This window comes from Hydra vulgaris, chromosome 06 (genome assembly GCF_038396675.1).
Source record: "Hydra vulgaris chromosome 06, alternate assembly HydraT2T_AEP".
NCBI classification, from domain to species: Eukaryota; Metazoa; Cnidaria; class Hydrozoa; order Anthoathecata; family Hydridae; genus Hydra; species Hydra vulgaris.
Window position 1 is genome coordinate 36321196 of NC_088925.1, and position 24015 is coordinate 36345210.

At 28.0% G+C, this 24015-nt stretch overlaps 1 protein-coding gene across 3 annotated transcripts in view; it reads right to left on the reverse strand.

Annotated features, from left to right (window-relative positions):
* Positions 1-11876: 11876 nt before the first annotated feature.
* Positions 11877-24015, reverse strand: part of LOC100203272 (nuclear pore complex protein DDB_G0274915) — a 38967-nt gene continuing 26828 nt past the window's right edge. For 2 of the 3 annotated variants that reach the window (XM_065800003.1, XM_065800005.1), the window contains 9 exons: positions 19889-19993; positions 17114-17336; positions 16571-16678; positions 15981-16011; positions 15541-15803; positions 14925-15041; positions 14666-14792; positions 12900-14582; positions 11877-12491 (listed from right to left, as the gene is read on the reverse strand). In XM_065800003.1, coding sequence (XP_065656075.1) covers positions 12217-12491; positions 12900-14582; positions 14666-14792; positions 14925-15041; positions 15541-15803; positions 15981-16011; positions 16571-16678; positions 17114-17336; positions 19889-19993 — 2932 coding nt within the window. In that variant the 3' untranslated portion in view covers positions 11877-12216. The remainder of the gene's footprint in view (positions 12492-12899; positions 14583-14665; positions 14793-14924; positions 15042-15540; positions 15804-15980; positions 16012-16570; positions 16679-17113; positions 17337-19888; positions 19994-24015) is intronic. The other variant, XM_065800004.1, reaches the window with a different exon arrangement.

Here is a 24015-nt window from a genome sequence, read left to right on the forward strand (position 1 = left end):
TGTTGTCTGTTAAAACTTTCATTTACACGTCATACGTTTACATGTCAATGGTCTTGAAATAAAGTGATTCTTTAATGGCATTTGGGAACCAGAAAAACTTGTACCTTATACTGCCATTTCTTCCTCCTTAGAGTTTCAGCACGATTCAGAACAATTGCATAAACTGTCATTAATTAGGTAATATTATCACATCTAATAATAATAAGTTACAAAAATAATTCTATTGAATATGAATAATAGTTATTTATTATAACTAATTCCGGTACTGCAGGTGTTTGCTAACCACCCGGAAGGAAAAAAAGCTTTTAAATACCTAAGGGATTTGCCAATTGGTTGCCAACAAATGAAATATAACAATCTGAGCTATTTTACATCATCATTTAATTTGAACATGGCTTTCAAAGGAAATTTAGCAACCTAAATGAATAGTAAATATACCCCTTTTTCCATTAACCTAAAAGTCAAAACATTTACTTTATTACTAAAAACAGTTAAATTTGTATAAAAAAGTTAAGTTTGTATAAAAATATCTTTGAACTAATATTATATCGAACAAGAACCAATTAGAATTAGTTCAAAGAATTTGTTGTCATATGGCAACAGTAAACAATAGAGGTTTAAATACTTTGATTTTTTAATTACTTTGATTTTTTTAATTACTTTAATTTCTTAACTACTTTAATTTTTCACTTACTTTATACATAGTCGTTGGAGGAGTTTAGCTCCGAACTCGAGAATAGAATCTGCTGCCATTTTAGCAGAAGTACTTTTTTATATATACTCGGTTGCTGTCGAAATGGAGCAACTCGCTTGAAGCAAAGAGACACATCCACATGGTTCCAGTCAAGTTAATGCAGACCCAAAACGACCGCCATTTAAGTCACGTATATGGTCCTTTTCGTACACGGAGCTTTATCCTAATTATATCTTATTAAAGGATCTGAACTAGTTTGACTTTCATGTGCGCAATAGCCAATATTTTACGCAAACTGTGAAATGTGAGGATCCTGGCTATTGCTTTTTAACAAAAAAACTCTTATCTCCATGCTATTCACGTTTGATTTCCCAGTCTAATTGCCTTCACCCATGTCAATCTGCAAGTCAGAAAATGATTTGAAAACTTAAAATATTTCAGACGTTGCCAGCAAAAATTGTCTCCCTTCTGTATTTCTCCTTATCGCTTTCAATATTCAGACCACCATTCCTCAATAATTAAAATCATTTAAACATCCTCCTTATGATCTGTTTTGTCCCTCTGTGCATTCAAGTTTATCTCAGAGAATCTGAAAGCATTGTAACTTGTACTGTGCCTCTCAAACCATGCTCAAAAAGTATGTTAACTCTACTCATTCCAATGTTATTAACCAAACAGCTATTATTCTATTTCGAATAAGACCTGTTTGCATTGCCGCTAATCTCAAAAGAGAAATGAAAGCCGCTATTGCGGACGAGGAGAATGCGACCTTTGCTGAATGGCTTGATGGGGACAATGGAACAAAACGGGTGGTCTCGATATTTCAAATGATGCGACCGTTTCAGACGATTTATACTATCCTATTTCAAAGATGTTCCCATGACACACTTTGATTAAATTTTATATATCTAGAATAAGACTAAAATAATATTTTCTATTTCAGGAAGGTCTACAAGAACAAACTGCGTAAATCAAATATAGAATTTCCCAATCAGCACCTGGTTGATATTCAAATACAAAAACTGTAGTTCACATATGAAAAACGTCGAAAATTGTCTTAAAAATGATTAAGTACTTATGGACAGCCTTCATGAACTTAGATTTATGGTTCTCCCGGTTGTTTTAGGACTCCAATAATTTTACTGTCGTCAATTTATATTGACAGTAAAATTATTGGCGTCCTAAAAGGAATGTGGTGCTGTATAGAGCCATCCGAATCATTTATATATAAGATAAATGGAAAAGAACATGAACGCAGGGTCCCTGTGTAACGCCATTGGAGATATTTTTCCATTCAGACTTATATTGGCTATTATAAACTTTTTTGTGTATGCCCAGACAACCAACTACAAATCCAGTTCAGTAAGTTATTTTTAATTGCATATACTTTGAGATAATTAAGTAGTCTTTAGTATAAAACTTTGTAAAATGCTTTGAAGAAGTCTGTATAGATGACATCTATCGGATAACCTCGATTAATTATTTCTGGCAAGCTAAGAATATCAATTTCAAATCCATGGCACAGTTTGTTTGCATTCCTAGTACTCCTTTCAAAAGAAAAAAGTTCATAACAACTAAATGATCATTTAAGATTTTTAATGATAATGAATTTATTCATTATCATTGAATTGACTTATACAGCTTTCTTGACAAAAACCATTGTCTCTATAAACATCAGTATGGATTTCGTAATAAACACTCCACAACTCATGCTTATAAAAATAACTGAAACTATTAGAAATGCTCATGGCAGTAAACTTTTTGCATGTGGAGTGTTTCTCGACATAGAGAAAGCTTTTGATTCTGTTGATCACTCCATCCTCTTAAGTAAATTAGAACACCAAGGTGGAACACTTCGGTGGAACACGACGGTGTTCGAGGTAATGCTCTTTGATAGTTTTCATCATATCTTTTTAATAGATCGCAATTTGTCTCCATCAATGATGTCAAATCTTTTCCAATAAAATGCTCCACGGGTGTATCACAAAGTTCTGTATTAGGACCATTTCTTTTCCTTATTTTTATAAATGAAATTAATATCTCTCAAAAATTTTCAACGGCTTACCATTTTGCTGACGACACCAACTTACTCATAACAAAACAGATCATTTAAAAAAATTATTAAACATATTAATTATGATTTATCCAACCTTCTTCAATGTCTGCGCATTAACAAACTAAGTCTTAATACCAACAAAACCAAACTCATTGTTTTCAAATCAAGTCAATCTAAAATGTATAAAAACCTAAACTTTCGACTAAGTGGCCAAAAAATCTTTCCTTTAGTTTCATTAAAACATCTAAAAAACCAAGTTGACTTAAATCTATCCTTTTCCTCTCATCCTAAAAACTTAGTAGTGAAATTGTTTAGATCAGATGGGATGCAAGCCAAAACTTGCCACTATGTCAACTATGAAACTTTACTTAATATATACCATACTATTTTTGGATCATCTTAGATATGCTTGTCAGGTTTGGGGACAAAGCAAGTCTAATGCTTTTTTAAGATGACTTAACCTACAAAACAAGGCTTTAAAATTAATATTCTTTCAACAATATCATTTTAATTCTGACATTCTTTACTTTCTATTAAAAACACTCAAATTATGTGATCTTGTTTATCTATTAAATTGTCTATTTTTCTGGAATCATAAGCAAGTAAACCTCCCTCCATCATTCTCCAATTTTTTTACCACTAAAAAAAGTTCTTACCTTCGATCTTTTAGTAACTTTAAATTATCTATTCGAATCGCTGATAAAATACGGTAAAATACGGTGATAATGTGGTAATTCTATTACAACCAAGGCGTAAAATCGTGGAACAATGTACCTTTTCATTTTCAATCACTCAACTCTATTTTACAATTTAAAAACCGTCTTTTTGACTATTTGCTGGAAAAATTCTGTATTTAAAATGTCATGCTCATAATAGATTAATATTACTATTGCTAATATTAGTATTATTATTATATGTGATGTTAATATTACTTACATTTTATTTAAATTTTTATTACCGTCATTATTAATTATTAAATTGTTTAATATTTATATGTGATATTTATTAATATTATTGTTACTATTTTTGTTATTGTAATATTTAATTTTATTATTACTATCATTATAATTGTTGTTATTTTTATCATTATTATTATTGTTATTGTTGTTGTTATAATTATTAATATAATCATTATTATAATCCTCTTTGTTAAATTTTCTTTAATTTTATTATACGATTGCTATTATTATTTAATTGGTGTTTACCTTAGATTAGTACTCGTACTATTAGTAAACAACCATGAAATGTAAACTTTTATTTCAGAATATAATATATATTGTCACCAAATAAGGGAAAATTGGAGAAATTTATAAACAATCGTAGGAAAAAAATTTAGTTAAAAAAAAGGATATTTTTTGATTTTGTAGTATTTTATTTTTTTATGTTTTTTATTATTTCAAAATGTTTTATTATAAATAAAAATTTTTTTTAGGTAAAAATAATTTTAAAATCAAAAAACTCAAACATTTCTTTTTTAGGTTACTAATGTTTAAATAAAAAGCTAAAACATGTTTTAACAAAATTAATTTTAAGCTCTAAAGTTTATTCTTTAAGAATTATAAAAAAAAGAAGTCTTTATTTTCGTCATTAAAGTTATAACTTATTTGTATGTTAATCTCAAATCAAGATTTACATCCCATCACTTCACATCAAGTTGGAATTGATGAAGAACTTTGTAAAAGCTCTTAAAGGCAACTCTGATGCCTTATAGTACTTATATTGGCATTATTCATTTGGCATTACTCATAAAAATGAGTAATGCCAAAATCATAAAAGGAGTCTTTATAGGACCTAAAATTAAACATTTTATAATAAATGACTCCATGTTTACATCACAGCTCCCTGATTTGCAACAGACAGCACTAAACTTATTCAAGCAGTTGTCGATAAATGTCTTGAAAGCAGAAAATCGTACGACTACAAAGAACTGGTCAAGAAACTTATAACGAACTTTGAGGCTTTTGGAGCAAATGTATCTTTTAAGAAACATTTCTTGCATTCTTATATTGACTACTTTCCTGACAATTTAGGTGACGTAAGCGACGAGCATGGAGAACGTTTTCACCGGGCATTTCAATGATGGAACAACAATATCAAGGGAAGTCCAGCTATGATGGGTGATTTCTGTTGGTTTCTGCAGAAGAACAGCAGTTTTGAACACAAAAGAAAATCTATAACTAATCACCCTTTTCTCACTTCAGCAAGAAAACATCAAGACTGTGATTAGCTACTTCGGCAAAATAAACATTAACTTTCTGAAGCTTTTTTATTAAATTATCACATTGTAGGAATAAATTTTCAGACTGGATTAACTTTACTTCTGGATGTGCTAGATACATTACAAAGGTGTACTTGTAATTAGAAAATTGCATATAAGACACACTCCGTTTTTCAAGTTGCAGAAATTTCTTTTATTTTGTTTCACAGTGTAATCTGTTTGGATAAGTTTTTTTATTATTATTAATGAAAAATTACTTTATATATTAATTTTTCATTTACAATGATAATTTACAATAAATTTTAATATAAATTAAAAGACCTTACCTTAATAATAACATTGGTTGTAAATAAAAATATTTCCTTTTTGAAATATTTGTATTGTTCATTGTAAATATGTCTTTCTAAATTATCTTTTAGGGTTTCATTAACAATAAATGTTTTTAATAAATAATTTTCTTTTTTAGGTTACTGTTTAAATTAGATTTAATAATTATCACAAAAAAAAAGTTTAACTTTTTTCTGATCATTTATTCACAGTATGAAATCAAACAAAATTTTTATGCAAAACTTTTTATATAGGTTTGAGGACAACCACTGCAAATAGTATGAATGATCTTATTAGGTCCTACTTTGTGTAACATGTGAAGATTGTCAAAGTTTTTTTATGAACCGTATTGTATTTTTATTCTCTTTTTTTAGAATAAATACAAACGTAAAAAATTTAAATTAAAAATAGCACGGGTAAAAGGTCAGGCGAGTGCAAAACATATCGTGTTCAATTTAACTTAACAATTATGGGCTGAAGAGCTGTGACAAATCACGTGAAAGGAAAATAATGTATTCAGAAGTCTAAACCAGTAAATTGCTATTTAAAATTAGCACAGCCTACATTTAAAAAGCGAATAGTGTTTGTAGTAGATCAATCTGATAAAGCTTGTACAGAAATATATTTTGCTGTGCATGCTGTACAGAATGTAGCAATCCAATACTTCATGCAGTACGGAATACTTTCTTATTGAACTCGTGTAATTAGGGTGATCTACAATATAAAAAATGTTATGTATGGCAAAATAGTTTGTCTTGGCTTTAAGTGAATGATTAAAAGCAGTGATTTTTAATAATAAAATTACCTATTTATCATTTTTAACAATAGACACCAACGTGAAGGTAAGCCAAATGTCTATCAACTCAAAAGATAACAAAAAAACAATATCACAACAACAACACACAACAATAGCACTCATCATAAGTTAATATAATATGCATATAACATAACTTAAGCAATATAACATTCATATATAACAGAACATAAGTAACAACATTACGCAAAATGTTATTAAAATACATTACTATGTATTTTCAAAATAAATAATAATAAAGGCTTGAAAACACATAACCTTCTGCTATAAGTACATCGCTTGGCTGGCAAGGTTGACAAATCTTGCTCTACACGTTTACCAACTCACCGCACTTTGAAAAAATGGAAACAACATAATGTAAACATATGTAACAACTATAAATACAATATATGTTTAACCTTATATACATATTGAAGCACATTTTTAAAACAAATATATAGCACATATTAACACATACACAAACAATAAACATTTTACATTATTATAAAAACACATTGATAAAACAACTATAAAATTTATAAATCCAGAAGTTTCCAGAAGTTTCCAGAAGCATGCAGAAGCTTACAGAAGTTTCTAGAAGAAGCATCTGGAAGCATCCAGCAGTATCCAGAAATATCCGAAAGCATTCAGAAGCATCCAGACGCATCCAGAAGCTTCCAGAAGCATCGAAAAGAAGCATCTAGAATCTTCCAGAACAGGTTCACACACGTTCATTTTGCTATATAAGAGACATGTTAATCGACATGTAATTCAGTCAGTATATGAAAGTCAATTAGTCAGTATTATCAAGACAGTTTATCAAAGTGAGTTTTATCAAAGTGTTTTATCGAAGTACATCAATACAAGAAGTGAAATACAACAATACAGTCCACATCCAACCAAGACGTTGTGTTCCACAGAGCATTATTGTATCATCACAAGGTAAACGTAACACGGTACGCCTTGAGAAGCGTGATAATTTGTTTTTATTATTTTTATGACTTTAAGTGCAAAAATGGCTCCCGACATTCTTGGATTGGAACTAAGAAAGAAAATTATTGGAGATTACGTAAGTGGAATGTCACAAAAAAGTATTTGGGATAAATATCGCGTGAAAAAATGGACCGTTTCAAGACTATGTTCCAAATATCGTTCTACAAGGAAGTTGGCAGCAGATAACAAAGGTGGAAGACTGCGTTCCACCACTTCTAGAGAGGATTCTATGATCGTCAGATCCGTCAAGAAGGATCCCTGGATATCATCAGTCGAGATACAAAAGCAATTAGAGCTGCCTGTATCGGACCGAACAATCAGACGACGTGCTGTTGAAGCCGGATTGTTTTCTCGACGCCCTGCAAAGAAACTGCTGATTTCACTAAATAACCAGAAGAAAAGACTCCTTTTTGCTACATCTCATATTGACTGGAATGTGCAGAAATGGCGAACTGTCCTGCTCAGTGATGAATCGAAGTTCAACATCATTGGGAGCAATGGCATTTGCCGTGTACGTCGACCAGCCGGAAAACGCCTCGATTTACGTTACTGCCATAAGACCGTGAAGCATGGTGGAGGCAATGTAATGGTCTGGGGGTGTTTTTCTGCTAACGGTCTAGGTCAAATACATCGAAACGATGGAATAATGCACCGTTTCATGTATAAAAATATCCTGAAAGATATTATGTTACCTCATGCTGGATGGAATATGCCAATAAAATGGGTTTTTAAGCAAGACAACGATCTGAAACACACTGCAAAAGTAGTAAAGCAGTGGTTTTAAGACAACAACCTATCGGTGATGGATTAGCTGCCTCAATCTCCGGATCTCAACCCTATCGAGAACCTGTGGGAGATCGTCAACCGCAGAATTATTCGTGAAGGTGTTCGTAATAGGGATCAACTATTTGAAGAAATCCAAAAGGCCTGGGCAGCAATTCCATAAAGTTTCATTGATCACCTGATCGAATCTATGCCTCGAAGATGTAAGGCTCTGATCGACAACAAAGGATTCGCCACAAAATATTGATAGCGAAATACAGCTTGGTCAACATTTCGTCGAGTTGCACTTGTTTTGTCCAGAAGGGAATCAACTTTTTTTAATACTTTTGATTAATTTTCGTGTACAAATAATGAACTTTGTGATGAATAAAACTTGAAGAACTTTGTCTCTAAACAGTTACATAGTTATTTCTCTAAATCGAAAAAATGAAGCACTTTTATATAAAGAAACTAAATTAGCATTATTTGGTTGCACTCGTTTTATCCGATACTGTAATAATGTATCTTGTATTTGTAACGAAATATTTTAAGCTTCTTACTTCGTTAACTTATTTTTTATCTTGTAAATATCTTATAAATTTTAACACGATCATTTCTTAGTGGTACTCGACGACAAGACCGTATGGTCTTCTACGAGTTCCCGCGTTTTTTTATTATTTAATAACGATCTATATATATATATATATATATATATATATATATATATATATATATATATATATATATATATATATATATATATATATACATATATATATATATATATATATATATATATATATATATATATATATATATATATATATATATATATATATATATATATATATATATATATATATATATATATATATATATATATATATATATGTTTTTATTATTATATATTTGTATTTTAAATATTATAACGAAATGCTTATTTATAATGTAATAAAAAGAACAGAACAGAAAAAAAAAAAAAAAAATTAAGATTAATAAATAATTCTTTATTTTGATTTTTAAAGTTTCTGCTTTATAAATTATAATTGCGTAGTATAAATAATTTGTTGAAATTAGAACAAACAAGAAATTGAGGTAGGTGGTCAGAAACAAAAGTTGTTAGATTTCCTGAAATAATTTAGTTTGTAGTTACATTTGAAAAAATATTGTCAATGATTGTAGCATAATGGTCAGTAACTCTTGTTGGTAGCTTAATAAATAGGCGAATATAATAAGAAGTAAGTAAGTTTAAAAACTCAGAAGTTGCAAAGTTACAGTTTGACTGTATCAGATCCATGTTAAAATCGCCGAGTAAAAAGACAGATTTATTTTCAGAAAATATTTTTTGGAGAAGGACTGACATTTTATTATTATATCGTTCACATTCATGCTAGGGTGTCTATATATGCAACCAACAATAATATTTGATTTTTTGGGAAAAATTATTTCAACAAAAATAGTTTCTAAATAGTTTGGTGTGCATATGATCAAATCATCTCTTCTTTTATAAATCACTTTTTTTGACAAATATAAAAAGGTTCCACCACAAGAAGATTCGGTTGGTGTGTGCTCAAAATTATAATTTTGAATAATAATTGGATGTGTGGAAGGAGATTATTTTTTTAATCTTGTTTCTGTAATTCCAATAATGCTTAATTCAAAACTAATTAATGATAACAATACGTTCAGGTCTTCAAAGCGCTTTTATAAAGAGGATATGTTTAAATGGAAAAAGGACATAGAGTTTGTGATGTCTAAGTTATAAGAACAAAATTTATTAATGTCATAATATTGACAATCTATATCAAAAGTTGAACAGTTTTCCTCATCACAGACTGACGCATGTGATGTAATAAATTTATAAAATTGAGTATAGTTTTTATTCAATCCCGATGCTGAAAAGAGTTTAGTTGATAAAAGCAAGTCATAAGTAATAATAATTTTATTTGAAGAGAAGATTAGTTTAAATTCATTATCAGATACATCAGTCAATGGAAAATAGCGGTTTGAAACACAAATCAAATTCACATTTAAATAACCGCATAAAAAACGTTTTAATTGATGTTTAATGTATTTTTAACTAGATATTTCCACTAATGAACATGTTTTCATCATGACAAATTTTCAACATGCAATACCGACAATGATTTTTTGGTATTTTGGCACACTCTGTCCCACTGTACATTCGTTGCACATGTGATACAAATCTTATTGTATTGTTTCCACTGTGCATTGGTTGCACATCTGAAATAATACAATAAAATAAGTGCTTGCAAACATCTTTGATGTTTTCAAGCCCTATGTTTAATTTTTCAAAAAAAAACTTTTGGACTCACAATTTCCTTTTAATGCCTTAAATAAAATGTTTAACAAAATAAGAAAAATGGAATAAATGCATATGTTGCTATTATGTCTACATAGGCCCAAAGCCATGCAGTGTTGATGAAGAATTTGCTTAAATTCATGACTTTGGAAACATCCAGATAACAATTGTAAACGTAGTACCAGGTGATTAAGCGTGTGTTTACTATGAGCAAATGTAGTGGATGAAGACATTAATGTAAAAGAAAAAGACGTGCTTGTCAAATTTGTGTCCAATGATCCTGCGAGGTCGTTTAAATGGCCACCAGTGGATAGCCAATGATGGATTCCTGATGTCTACATCATTTGCAAAGAAGCACAGACTACAAAAAAGGACTTTGCTACTATTTAGTCAAAGATGACTTGAAAAAATTGTTTTCTTAAGAAAATAATGATTTTTATATTTAAACTAATTTCAAGCTTCCTGGTACTTATGTCTTATCCATACTTTTTTATCTTTTGTTTTGTGTACAATTCATAAATTATGTGAATGAAAAGCATATATAAAATCACTTTTTCAAAAGTTTTAATTTTGTTGTAAGTAACAAATGAAAATAAAAAAGTAATTGAGTCACTAAACTGTTTATTTCTAATATTATTGGTTGTTATAAAGTTGGGGTAGATTCAGTGTCCTATTTTTAAAATATCACAAAATTTTGTGTCCATATTAAACCTTAATAACTCCTCAAGTAAACGTAAGGCCAAAACAAAATTAGTTCGTAAAGTTGATATACATCTTATCTTCAAGAAAAAAATTTTTTTTTTCTATTAGTTAGACTTTTTTTATAGCTATAATTGTAAATGCGATTTTTCATTTCAATTTCATTAAGTGGATTTTATGGATCTTAAAATAAACTGCATTATCTTGCTTCGAGAAATACAAAACTTAACCTTTTGGATTTAACAGGTTTAAGGGTAATAGTAAACGAAAACATTTTTTGCACTTACCACCCCCCCCCCCCTTCTCCAATTTTTTAGTCAAAATTAAACTAACTTCAAATTGCTGTAAATCTTAAACGGTAAAAACTTAAAAAAAAAATTACAGTCTTTCCTTAGTTATGTCTTAAAACATTTGTACCAAATTTCAGAAAATTTGATGATTGATAAGATTTGTGTTTTTGAAAAATTTTTACTCGTGCAATATTTTGCTTATTTCGTGAACTGGATGTTAAACTATTTTGCGCATTTCGTAAACGTTAAATGTTGATTTTTTATTGTATTTTGAATAGTTGTATTTATTATATATAATATATATTCGAAGTTCACTTAAATAGGGAATTGCGCAGTCGAGTACACATACATTTTATATATATATATATATATATATATATATATTTATATATATATATTTATATATATATTTATATATATATTTATATATATATTTATATATATATTTATATATATATTTATATATATATTTATATATATAGGGGCGAATCCAGCATTTGTTGTTATTTGAGATAAGTTAAGTGAATCAATAAAAAAACGCGCTGTTTAATAATTGGGTTTCACACATTCTTTCACTTGCAAGATTCCTTATTCATTCTTATTTTTCTTCATAAAATTTTACCTGTCCCCTAATCAACGCTTGTATGTAAAATTATTTTAAAAAACTTTAAAAAGTTTATTCGAATTATTCCACCACTTATCTGTCGATAATTAAAACAAATTTATTTTAACAGGTTCACCTTAAAAATTTATCAAATAAAACTTTTCTTTTTTGCTATAAATCTAATTGTAAACTCACACATTTCGCCACATTTTGAATTTATGACAACGAATGTATGATGTAGCATATAGAATCATATTTCGATTGAGATAACGCTTGCAAATATAAACATTTTAAAACGTTCGTTTTCCGAAATTTTTAGTGCCATAGTAATTAACTAATGTTTGATTTTTAAACATTAAAAATTCATAACTCAAATATTCCTAGAATTGTTGATAAGTTGTGATTCGAGATTTACATGAAGTCACTTAGAATGACTTAGAATTCGATACAGCATAGGTTATTTTTTTAATCTTCTTCGCGCTTTAGATGTTTGTCTACCAGAAGATGGAGTACCAGCTCCGATTGAAAATCCGCCACCTGGAACAGGTGAGTTAAAGTTTATACCTGGTTGTCCAGCATTACCAAAAGTACCTAGAGATGCAAATGACGGAGTCTGTGCATCATTGACATTGAAATTAAAACTTGGTGTTGCTGGTTGAGATCCAAAGTTAAAAGCAGGTTTAATAGGAGCAGATTGAACTCCAAACATACTTGAAGATTGCGTTGACGATACTATAAAATAAATAAACATCAAAAAATTGATAAAAACATTTTGAAAATTGTTTCACATACACTGACAGCAAAGGGGTGGGGAGGGCAATAACTGACAGGATAGGGAGGGAGCTGTAGGGTTTTGCGATGGTAGTTATCAAAATTTTGAGATTCAAAAAATTCACTCAAAATTATAAAGAAAAAGAATGCTAAATGCAAAACTCCTAATAATTTGAATTAGACTTTTACTCTAAATTCAGTAAAAAAATATTTGATTCAGTATAAAGCTGTATACATATTCGCAATTAGCATATATACTTATATATAAAAAAAAAAAAAAAAAAAATCAAAAACTCTATCAGAAAATTATATCATTATCAAACGCAAAACAATCTTTGCATGTAATCAAAATAACATTTTAAAAATTACCCCCGAAATTGAAGCTTGGAGTTTGTTGCAAAGGCTGTCCAAATGGATTAGATGATGACAATAGTTGTGTGGAATTGCCAAATACATTTGCTACAGAACTTTGTGTTACTGTTTGCCCAAAAACGCTAGATCCGCTATTGGAAATCGATGCTCCAAATAATGCCGAAGATGTCGGAGGGGCTCCAAATAATGTCGAAGAAGATGTCGGAGGTGCTCCAAATAATGCCGAAGAAGATATCGGAGGTGCACCAAATATTGAAGCTGAAACTGTAGTAGTATTTCCAAATATGTTGCTAGTTCCAAAACCTGAAGATACTACCGAAGGAAAAGAAAATCCACTCGTGGTAGAAGTGGTTGAAGAGGATTTAAAATTAAAAACAGAGTTGGATACTTGAGCAGGTGGATTAAACAATGCTGAGGCAGAAGATACGGTTGTAGCTGATCCAAAAAAGTTTGGGAAAGTTGGTGGATTAAAGACAGATGAAGTTGACTGTGCAGCTGGTGCCCCAAATAACAAAGTTGGTGGTTGGTGAGTTGATTGACTTGTAGGTGCTGCAAATAATGAAGTTGTTGTAGAAGAAAACAATGTAGAAGGTGTAGTACCAAAAAGATTGGATATTTGAGATGTTTGGCTGGAAGTACTATTGAAATTAAACACAGAAGGTGGGACTGAACCTGGCACAAAACTGAAAGTATTTGTCTTATCAAAAGTATTTGATAGAGATACCGATTGTGATACACCAGTAAGCATAGTAGTAGAAGCGGCTGTATTAGAAAAAAAGGTTGAGCTCTGAGTAGATGCTGGAACTGAGGTACAAACAGCTGAATTTCCAAATAAAAATGTTCCTGATGATTTTTCACCAAAAACGCTAAAAAGATTATTAGTAAATGGTGTGCTAATAGAGGAAGAAGAAGATATTGTTGAAGAAGACAAATTAAAGTTTACTGAAGTTATAGGTGTATTTTTACTTAAAGATAATAAACTTGTTTGTAGACCAGAGTCAGCTAAACTTGTTGTTGTTGTCGAACTTGTAAACTGGTTTACAAAAACGTTTGATGCTGGTGCAGTTAAAGTTGATAAACTAAATGAAATACTTGGTGTTAAAGTTGATATTGAAGTTGTGGCAACAAATGAAATACCAGTCAATGAAGTTGTAATCACAGATGTGTTCAAATCATTACTTGAATTTGTTTTTGGAAAAGAAAACCCAGTTGTAGTAGTTGCAAAACTAAAACCTATTTGAGATGAACTGCTTGACACTACAAGAGGAGTTGAAAAATTTAATGAGTTAGGATTTATTAAAGGTAAAGAAATTGAAGATAGCGATCCATTTGAAATACTATTAGTCACTTGCATGCCTGAAACAGCATTACTCGATGGTAAAATTAATGATGATGGTGAAACAAAACTAAATGTTGCGTCTGGTGGTTTAAAATTATTCTCAGAAGTATTAACCTTTGCCAAAGAGGTTTCTTGCACACCGAAGGTTAGTGGTTGGTTGGTACTTTTCAAAGAATCAGATTTTAAAAATGTGGGAGACGGTTTTGCAAATGCATTTTCACTTGGCTTTTCTGAAGAATCAACAAACAATGTAGTCGCAGAAACAGGTAAGCTAGATGTAGAAATTATAGATGCCTTGTTTTCAAAAGAAGTTGCTATCTGTTCCTTTAAACTTGCTGGAGCTTAATAGAAAAAATATTAAAAAAAAAAAATTATTACAAATTATACTGAATAAAAAAATTAACTCAACTAATCAAAAAAATACCTATTGTTTTTTGCTTGGAATAATCTGAGCCATCAAGTAAATCATTTACTAACTTTACAGCATGTTCTTGATTATTACGAAATGCACTTATAGAAACACCTTTAGATCCAAATTCTTCACGACTGTTCTAAATTTAAATTTAATTTATCAATATATTCTTTTAAAAAAACACATCCATAAAAACCAAAACAATCATGATAAAATTATCAATAAAGTAATTATTAAAAAATTTTTTTTTCTTTTATAAATAAAAAAAAACCTGTATTTCATCAATATCAATATGGGTATTAAAGTATACAGGATGATCACGCAACTTCTCACTTGAACCCAATAATGTCTGACTAGATAAACTGCTGAAAATTTTTCTGTAGGGAGACTAAAAATTATAGTATTTATAATTTATTATGATTACTAAATTTACTGTTATTAAAAAGCTTTATCAATATATAAATTTTAACAAGTTAAAAAACAATAAGATGGTTGTCTTATAAATTATAACAATTAAGATAAATAATAGCACTAAATAAATTAGCCATTAAAAAAAAAGAGAAATCCATAACAGAAAGTCATCAATGAAATGTATTTTATAAAAATTTATTGTATCTTAGTCATTTATTGGTATCTTAGTCATGGAAGAGCAGAAAAGAAATAAAAAATCTTAAACACAAGTAAAAAATTGCTATAAAAATAAAAGGTATTTAAAGAAATAATTATATATAAAATTATTAAATTAATTCTTTTTTTTTGTCTTCATAAAAAAAAAAAATTTTTTTTGAGAAAATAATTTTCTTCTGTTTAATAACTTTTTATGATAAATTGATTTTTTTTGAGTAACATTTTAAAGATTAAAAACAAACTAATAAAAAAAAACTTGCCTTCAATTCTTTTAGTGCAGAGGATCTACTTTTCTCAAGCGATCCAAAAGATTCACTTTTCTCAAGCAATCCAAAAAATTCACTTTTCTCAAGCAATCCAAAAGATTCACTTTTCTTAATCGATGTGTAACTATTACTGTTTGACTCATTAAACATCTTTTTAGGGAGTGTATCATTGAATTCAGTGGATGCATCATTAAATTTAACTTTTTTTTCTGTATGAGTGATTTTGTCTAATTTACTGTTGGGATTTTTTACTTCATCTACCAAAGCAAATTTTTAATTATACATAATCTGATATTTATTTAAAGCATTATATGACAACATCCACCTAAAACATTCTACAACCAATGTTCAGAATTAATCAATGACAACATTAGTGCTTGTAAAACAAAAATCATGCTAACAATCAAAATATATATTAACTATTAATATCTTACCATTATTATATTTGTTTTCAACAGGAGTAACCTAAATTAGAAATATCACATGTTTAAGTGAGATCTAATATTGAATAAAAGTTAAAAAAAAATTTTCATGATTAAACTTTTGTGACTTATCTGTTTTAGTTAGTATTTAAGGTTGTAAATGGCTTGATTAGTGAGACAAGTATAAAACAAGTGAGTGTGTTTTTACAAATAATGTTTTATTAAAGCCACTCCTACTAATGCAATTTAAAAAATATATATATATATATATATATATATATATATATATATATATATATATATATATATATATATATATATATATATATATATATATATATATATATATACAACCTTTCAATAATATTTGTGTCATTTATTTGTATAATATCTGTGTGATTTAAAGTTTGAGGAGAATCATAAAAAAAATTTAGTTAGGAAGACAATATGATTGTAACGTTTATTTTAATTAAAACTGAAAAACAAACACAAAACCAAAATAAATGAACTGAAAAGTTTTTGCATTAAATTGTAAATTAAATTTATATACTGAAACTAATAAACATTTTTACAGTGTGAAATTTTTAACAAAGGACAAAAACCTGAGCAGAGTAATCCATGAGTTCGTCTGTTTGTTCTTCAGTTAAACCAAATCTAGTACGACTAACAACTGCATTGCTCAATGCTTTTACAGGTTCAGCTAGTTTAAACTAAATAGAAAAAACCAATTAACCTTTTTTAACAACTAGATCCAGGTCTAAAAACATTAGATTAATAGAACCCGGTTTTTTTTTGTAAAAGAACCAGTTTTTAAGAAAGTTAAACTGAATAAAACTTTTGTGTATTTATTATTTGGATATTATTTAATAATATATTTAATAAAATTTGATAATATTAAATATTTTGTAAAAAACTCCGTTTTTAAGAAAGTTAAATTGAATAAAAAAATTTTTTTTATAAGATTAATTTCATTTAAAGAACTAATAAAAATAAAAAAAAATAAATGAGAAAAAAGTTTACAAAACAACTTTTTCAATTTTTAAAAAAGCATTTTTTTGATTCAATTTTTAAGAAAATAAATCTCTATGAAAAAATTCTTTTTTAAACTTTAAGAAAATGAAAACCATACAAAAAACAACAAATACCTCTTGTAAGTTTTCATATTGAGATGCTGTAGACACTAATCTGTTAGCTGATGATCTAATATTGGATATTCTTTTACGAAGAGGTGAGCCAGATGACATCATAGGAGGAAACAACTCATTAAGAGTTGAATCCAAATCAGAATTGTCAAACTTTTTGCGCTTAGATCTACTTGGTTGATCAGTTGTAGGAGAGAAAAATTTTTCTGTTTCTTTTTTTCGTTTGCTAATATAAAAAATGGAAATTCCTGTAAATGTGCCACCCAGTAAAAAAACAGCATATTAAAGTTGACATGGTCCTAATACTTTTTGTTTGCTTAAAATATACACTTTAACTTTTTTTTTTTTAATATATTTTTTTTGCCCTAATACAAGTCCTTTATAACTAGATAGCACCTGCCTAACCCTAAACCTACAGTAGATGTATGTACTGAAAGTTCACAGATGGCTAATTCAGTATGATGTCATCAGTGTGTGCCTAATGCTTCATTTATTGATATATATATATATATATATATATATATATATATATATATATATATATATATATATATATATATATATATATATATATATATATATATATAAACCATGCCTTCCATGAGATGCCTGCTGTTGCACGCCTTTTAAGACCACACATACAATATTTGCGTGTTTTTAAAAAATGCCCTGAAAAAACCAAAGTAATTAAAAAAAAATACAACCATAAACTGAAAAGAGAAACGAAATTAACACATGATAAAATAAATAAAGGATAAACCAGTGAAAATAAAAACATAAATCTATATTTATATACATAAATATTTTTTAATTTAGAAGTGACTCAATAGTTCAAACTTAATTAATTTAATTTAAAAGCCTTTCAATTAATAGTTTGAAGCTTATAATTTTTCCTAAATCACCACGTTGATGTAAAGCTTAGGTTGATTAATTGTGTCATTTAGTAGGTACGACTGTTTTAATGGCATTGGACAAGGGTTCAATTCTTACTAACAAATAAAAAAATTTTTAATGCTTTATTTGCTTTGTAGACATTAGAAAATATCAAAGTTTCAAATTTTTAAATAATTAAGTTTCAAAGAAATTTTGAAACTACAATAATAACTTTTCTAAATTCATTGAAATGTAACACCTTTAAATAAAAGTAAAAACATAAATTAATTTTTAAAAAATTTAAAAAAGTTATGAATATCAGCCAATCCAGATCTGTCCATCAAATCTATTTCATCAATGATAACAATTCCAATAAATGGAGTCAAAAGAATCCAGTTAGATACAACAACATTGGGAAAAGACTTGATGTTCGACTCTCTGATGATCTGAAGTACAATAACCAAGCTTTCACTGCTGCTGCTAAGGCTAATAAAATCCTAGGTATGTTAAAACACACCTTTGTTAGCAAAGATATAATAGTCTAGAAAAACTTCTATACAACTTACGTATGTCCACATCTAGATTATGCTGTGACATCCTGGTGCCCTCATTTTAAAAAAGATATTACTGATATTGAAAAAATACAACGGCATGTAACAAAAATACCTTACCTACCTCAATACCACCTTGATTACAAGACAAGATGTGCTAAATTTGGATTAACTTCACTAAGTTACAAAAGAAAACATGGTGACCTTATCTAAAAATTCAAAATTGAAAACAAAACTGATTTAATCAACTAGCATACTGACATAATATTCCTCCCATCTATGGTCATCACAAACACTTTTGTCAGGAAATTAATAGCAATTGCCTAGTTCGATTTAACTTTTTTAATAATCAGATTGCAGGAACTTGGAATGCTTTGCCAGATGATGTTGTCAATCCCTCTACTATCAGCATTTTCAAAAAAAAACTAGACCAGCAACTAACAGTTACCACAGTGCATTATTTTCTGTGGCTGTACTACTGCAGCTATAGGAGCTAGCTTTAGGAGCTATAGCTAGCTTACTAGCTAATGATGAACTTACGGTTCATTCTGCTCCGTGTAACTTTAATTGTGTGTATATATGCGTATATTGCAATTGTAATAATATAATTTTATGCTTTTATTTTTTCTGGTTTATCTTTTATTCATTTAATCATTTGTTAAGATTTTCATTTTTTTGGTTTAGTTTTGTATTTTATTTTTTAGTTTTCATTTTTCTTCCCAGTTTATAATTTGTTCATTTTCAATTTATAGTGTAAGTTAATATTTGCTAATTCAGCGGATTTTTTAAACCTGATAACCTACAATATACAAGGAACCTTGATCAAGTTGTCAAAACAAAATATTATATGCATGGTCATATGATAAAAGCGTGCGACTGCACGTGTCTCCTGAGAAGGCTTGATATATGTATATATATATATATATATATATATATATATATATATATATATATATATATATATATATATATATATATATATATATATATATATATATATATATATATATATATATATATATATTAATGTATTCTACAAAAATATGTCCTGGTCATGACACTAAACTGATCATTTATTCGAGTTAGATGAAGATCCTTAGCAGTGGTAAAGACTTGCATAAGAAAAGGAAAACTTTAACTGTGGGTAAGGGTAAGAAAAGCTTATAAACCTTGCATTGAACCTTTCTAGTGGAGTATTACAATAAAAATACTTTGTCCCAATCTGCAGGTTAATGCTTGGAAGGACATCTATTAGTAAAAAACTGTTTCAACTACTCCATAAGGTCATGTTTAATTAATAAAATAGCATTATGGAAACCCGCCTTAAACACATATAAATTTTCAATAAAATTACCTTGAAGCTTTTAAAACAGAAATTACAGATTCTGTGCAAGTTTTGTCAACGTTATTGTTTTCTTTGAAAATACGAGGTTCTTGTTTCTCTTCATTACAGAGTGTTCTAATAAATTGCAACATTTTTTAATATACAAAACCCACCTTTTTGATACATAAAACATAGCTTTTTAACATATAAAATATACCTTTTCATTGTATATGTATGCATGTATGTATGTATGTATGTATGTATGTATGTATGTATGTATTTATGTATGTATGTATGTATGTATGTATGTATGTATGTATGTATGTATGTATGTATGTATGTATGTATGTATGTATGTATGTATGTATGTATGTATTTACACAGTAATTAAAATATGCAGATCTGCAAAAGGTAAAGCAGGTCTGCAAAGAGCAGAATCAGAAAAAGTGGGAGTGAAGTAGTGATAAATTTAAAATTTTTTGTTTATTTTTAAAACTATTACATTATAAAGGGCATTTGTGTCTTTGATGACAGCCCATAATTCTTAAAAAGGTTTTAAAAATGTTTTGCTTAAAAAAAGCAAAACATTTTTATTTTTGAATGAACTTGTTTTTTAAAGTTCATTTTTTTCTTCAAGATAAACAGCAAATAAAAATATGGGAGATCAGCAGTGATTACAGCAAGTGAGGAGTAACTAACCATTATGAGTAAGATTGCAATTTAAATAACCATAACTAAAGTTGTAATTTAATCAACCATTATGATGCCCTTAATTGCTTATTAATAACACTTTTTAAAACAGATCTTGATATGTTTTAAAAATAAAACCATTAAATATAAATTTAGCACACAAACTTAGCTTATAAATTTTAGTATAAAGGATTGCCCATAAATTAAGCAACGCTAAATTTATTTAAAAAATGGAAGTCTTGAAAAAAGGAAATCTTGAGCTCTTTTACGCTGCAATTTAATACGCTTAATTAAGCTTAATACGCTATTTTCATTTTTATTTAACTTCAGGCTCTGTGAGGGTAAAGTTTTGATCTTTTTATGTCATAATAATGAAATTTAGCGTTACGTAATTTATGGACAATCCCTAAGGTCAATCTGAATGAATCTGCTAAACCAACAGTAAACAAATTTTTACAGCAAATGCAAAGAAAATTTATTGATATAATAAACTGACATAAATTTGATCCTCACTGTATATATATTATTAATAAAACTGGTTTAAAAACCTACAAAAATTAGGGTTTTATCAGGCAAAGGTAGTGGATAACAAGATGGAAGAATCGCATCTACAGAACAAAGAACATTGATAACTTCATGTAGCTCTTTGCAATTATTTAAAAACTTTGGCACATAAATTTGTTGAATATTCACACACAAGCAGTGAACGTCTGAGGGAAAAATGAAGTACATTGGAAAATAAAAAGCATGCATAAAACTATGTAAAGTCTAAGAATGGAAAAAAAAACATTAATGCTAATGCGTAATTTGTGTAGTGGTAAAGTAGTAGACTTCTACTCAGAGTCACATTTATTATAACTGGTATTTCGATGAGAATATGCACTAATAGTTTATCCTGTCAGATAAATACCACTTATGCTTATCCCACAACCTTTTAAAGAAATATTGAAGCTCTTTAAATGCAATTGGAAATTAAATTCTTCCACTATTTATTTTTCTTTGCATAAAATTTCAAAATTACATGACAAAAAAGACTTTCCGCAATGTGAGGGGCAAATTCTTCTGGGTGGATGAATTCAAACATTTTTATAGAATGGATATAACATTTTATCAATTATTTACTCTTTAGATATTTATATTGTTCTCAAAAATCTCTAGTTTTTTTACTTCTGGACAGCCATAAAAGTCATGTCTGATAAAAATAAATTGAATAGTCACAAACTCCAAGAAAGACAAAAAAAGAATTAATGTCCCTTGTATAAAATATACAATACCATCAATAGTTTCTTTTGGCTAAGACTTATTAATATGGTCGAGATCTCATTTTGCAATTATTTCCATTTTATAGCAAAGTCTTTGAGAGAATACTATGCAGTTTATTTAATTGTATAATGTATAAATGTATATTTTTAAATGTTTATTTTGCTATTTTTTGGTATTTTATTACCAACAAGAACATAATACAGATATTAAAAGTCATTTAGTTGGCAAAATGCTGGAAAAGACTGTTTATTTGAATGTTTTGTCATTTAGTAAATCTATCATTTTCAGAACTATTTTTTAAGACAGAGAACAAATACAAAACTATCATACAACCATTATAAATAAAGCAAATTAAAAATCCTGGCAATTATAATGAAAGCTTGAATCACATACTATTAATAAATATTGTTTTAAATATTTCTTAGTCTGAAAGCTTACTGGTTGGTAAGACAGTGTGGTAGGACAGCTGTTAAGACGGGTGAAAAATATTTTATTTATAAATAAAATAATTAGTGTTTAAATAGTAACTTGGTAGTACAACACTTAACAAAAGCAATAAGTACTTTCAAACCCATCACATCACTGAAAGAAGTACCTTTAAACCCATTATGTCCCTATAAAAAGTACTTTTAAACCACTATGTCCATAAAAATGTACTTTCAAACCCATCACGCTCCTAGAAGAAGTACATTCAAACCCATCACATCCCTGGATGAAGTACCTTTAAACCCATCAATTAGGGAAAAAAATTGTAGTCTCCTCAACATAAGTGACACCTTAGCCCTTAGGGATATATATATTATATATATAAATATATATACATATATATGGGCAATTCTGCAAGAAAGAAGTATAATACATATATATATGTATATATATATTATATATATATATATATATATATATATATATATATATATATATATATATATATATATATATATATATATATATGTATACATATGGGCAATTCCACAAGAAAAGGGGGAAAAAAATAATTATGAACACACACTAAACTCCATAACTCTTTTTAACTATTTAAAAATACTTTTAAGCAAAAAAATTATTTAAAAAAAATCATTTTATCATACCATAGCATGGTTTTAAGGTTGTATAAATATGTTTTAATGTTTATGTACAGTCCTGTTGTGAAGCGTTAAAAATCGTATCGTAAAACCATAATTGAGCACTTTGATAATGTTATAGAGCATTTTTTAAACATAATTTAAATGGTTTTTAATAATCATTTATCGTTTTTTCTCATATCATTGATAGTGTTGTTTTATTTGTTTTTTAATGTTGGATTATTTGTTACGACCATCATGGTTATGAGCATAGCAACAAAAAAAAACCTAAAAATGTTTGCAAAACTTCAAGTAAAAACTATGAAACTCATCATATAATAATATCAATATGTGCTAAATACACACACCAAATGTTTTTTTTTTTTTTTTACCATGCTGTTTGCTGCATTAAGTCTGAGAAAGTTACTTTGTTCAGAAGTGGTAAAAAGTGAAAGTTACAACCATCATGCTACGTAGAGTTAATTTTTGGAAAAGTTTAAGAATTTAATGTTGCAGCTTTTGCATACTAAATTATATGATAGTATTTCACAATTCTGGAAAGTTTTAAGTCATTTCCATTATTCGCATCATTTTTAATAGCTTAAAGAGTTTTTTGAAAGTATTATTTTTCACTGCTTGCCCAACCAAAACACTTTGCATTTACATGTACATTCCACTAGAATAGTCCCTATTTTAGTCAGCCAATTTATGAGCACTCCACTGCAAGACTTTGAGCTGCAAAACAAAGCAATCTTTGAAACTGGCTTTTCAAAATTATTCCCTTTTTCATGTTGGCATTATTCTTTAAGCAGCTTTTCAAAAGAAATCTCAAAACTCCATTTGGAAACAAATATTTTTTCTAATATCATCATATCATCTTGATAGGTTTCTTTTCAAAACCATTCTTTTTTTTAATAAGTTTTTTTTCAAAATTAGTATGCTTACTGTTTATGTATGTGTATATATATATATATATATATATATATATATATATATATATATATATATATATATATATATATATATATATATATATATATATATTATATATATATATATATATATATATATATATATATATATATATATATATATATATATATATATTATTGCGTAGCAATAATATATCAAGACAACTTA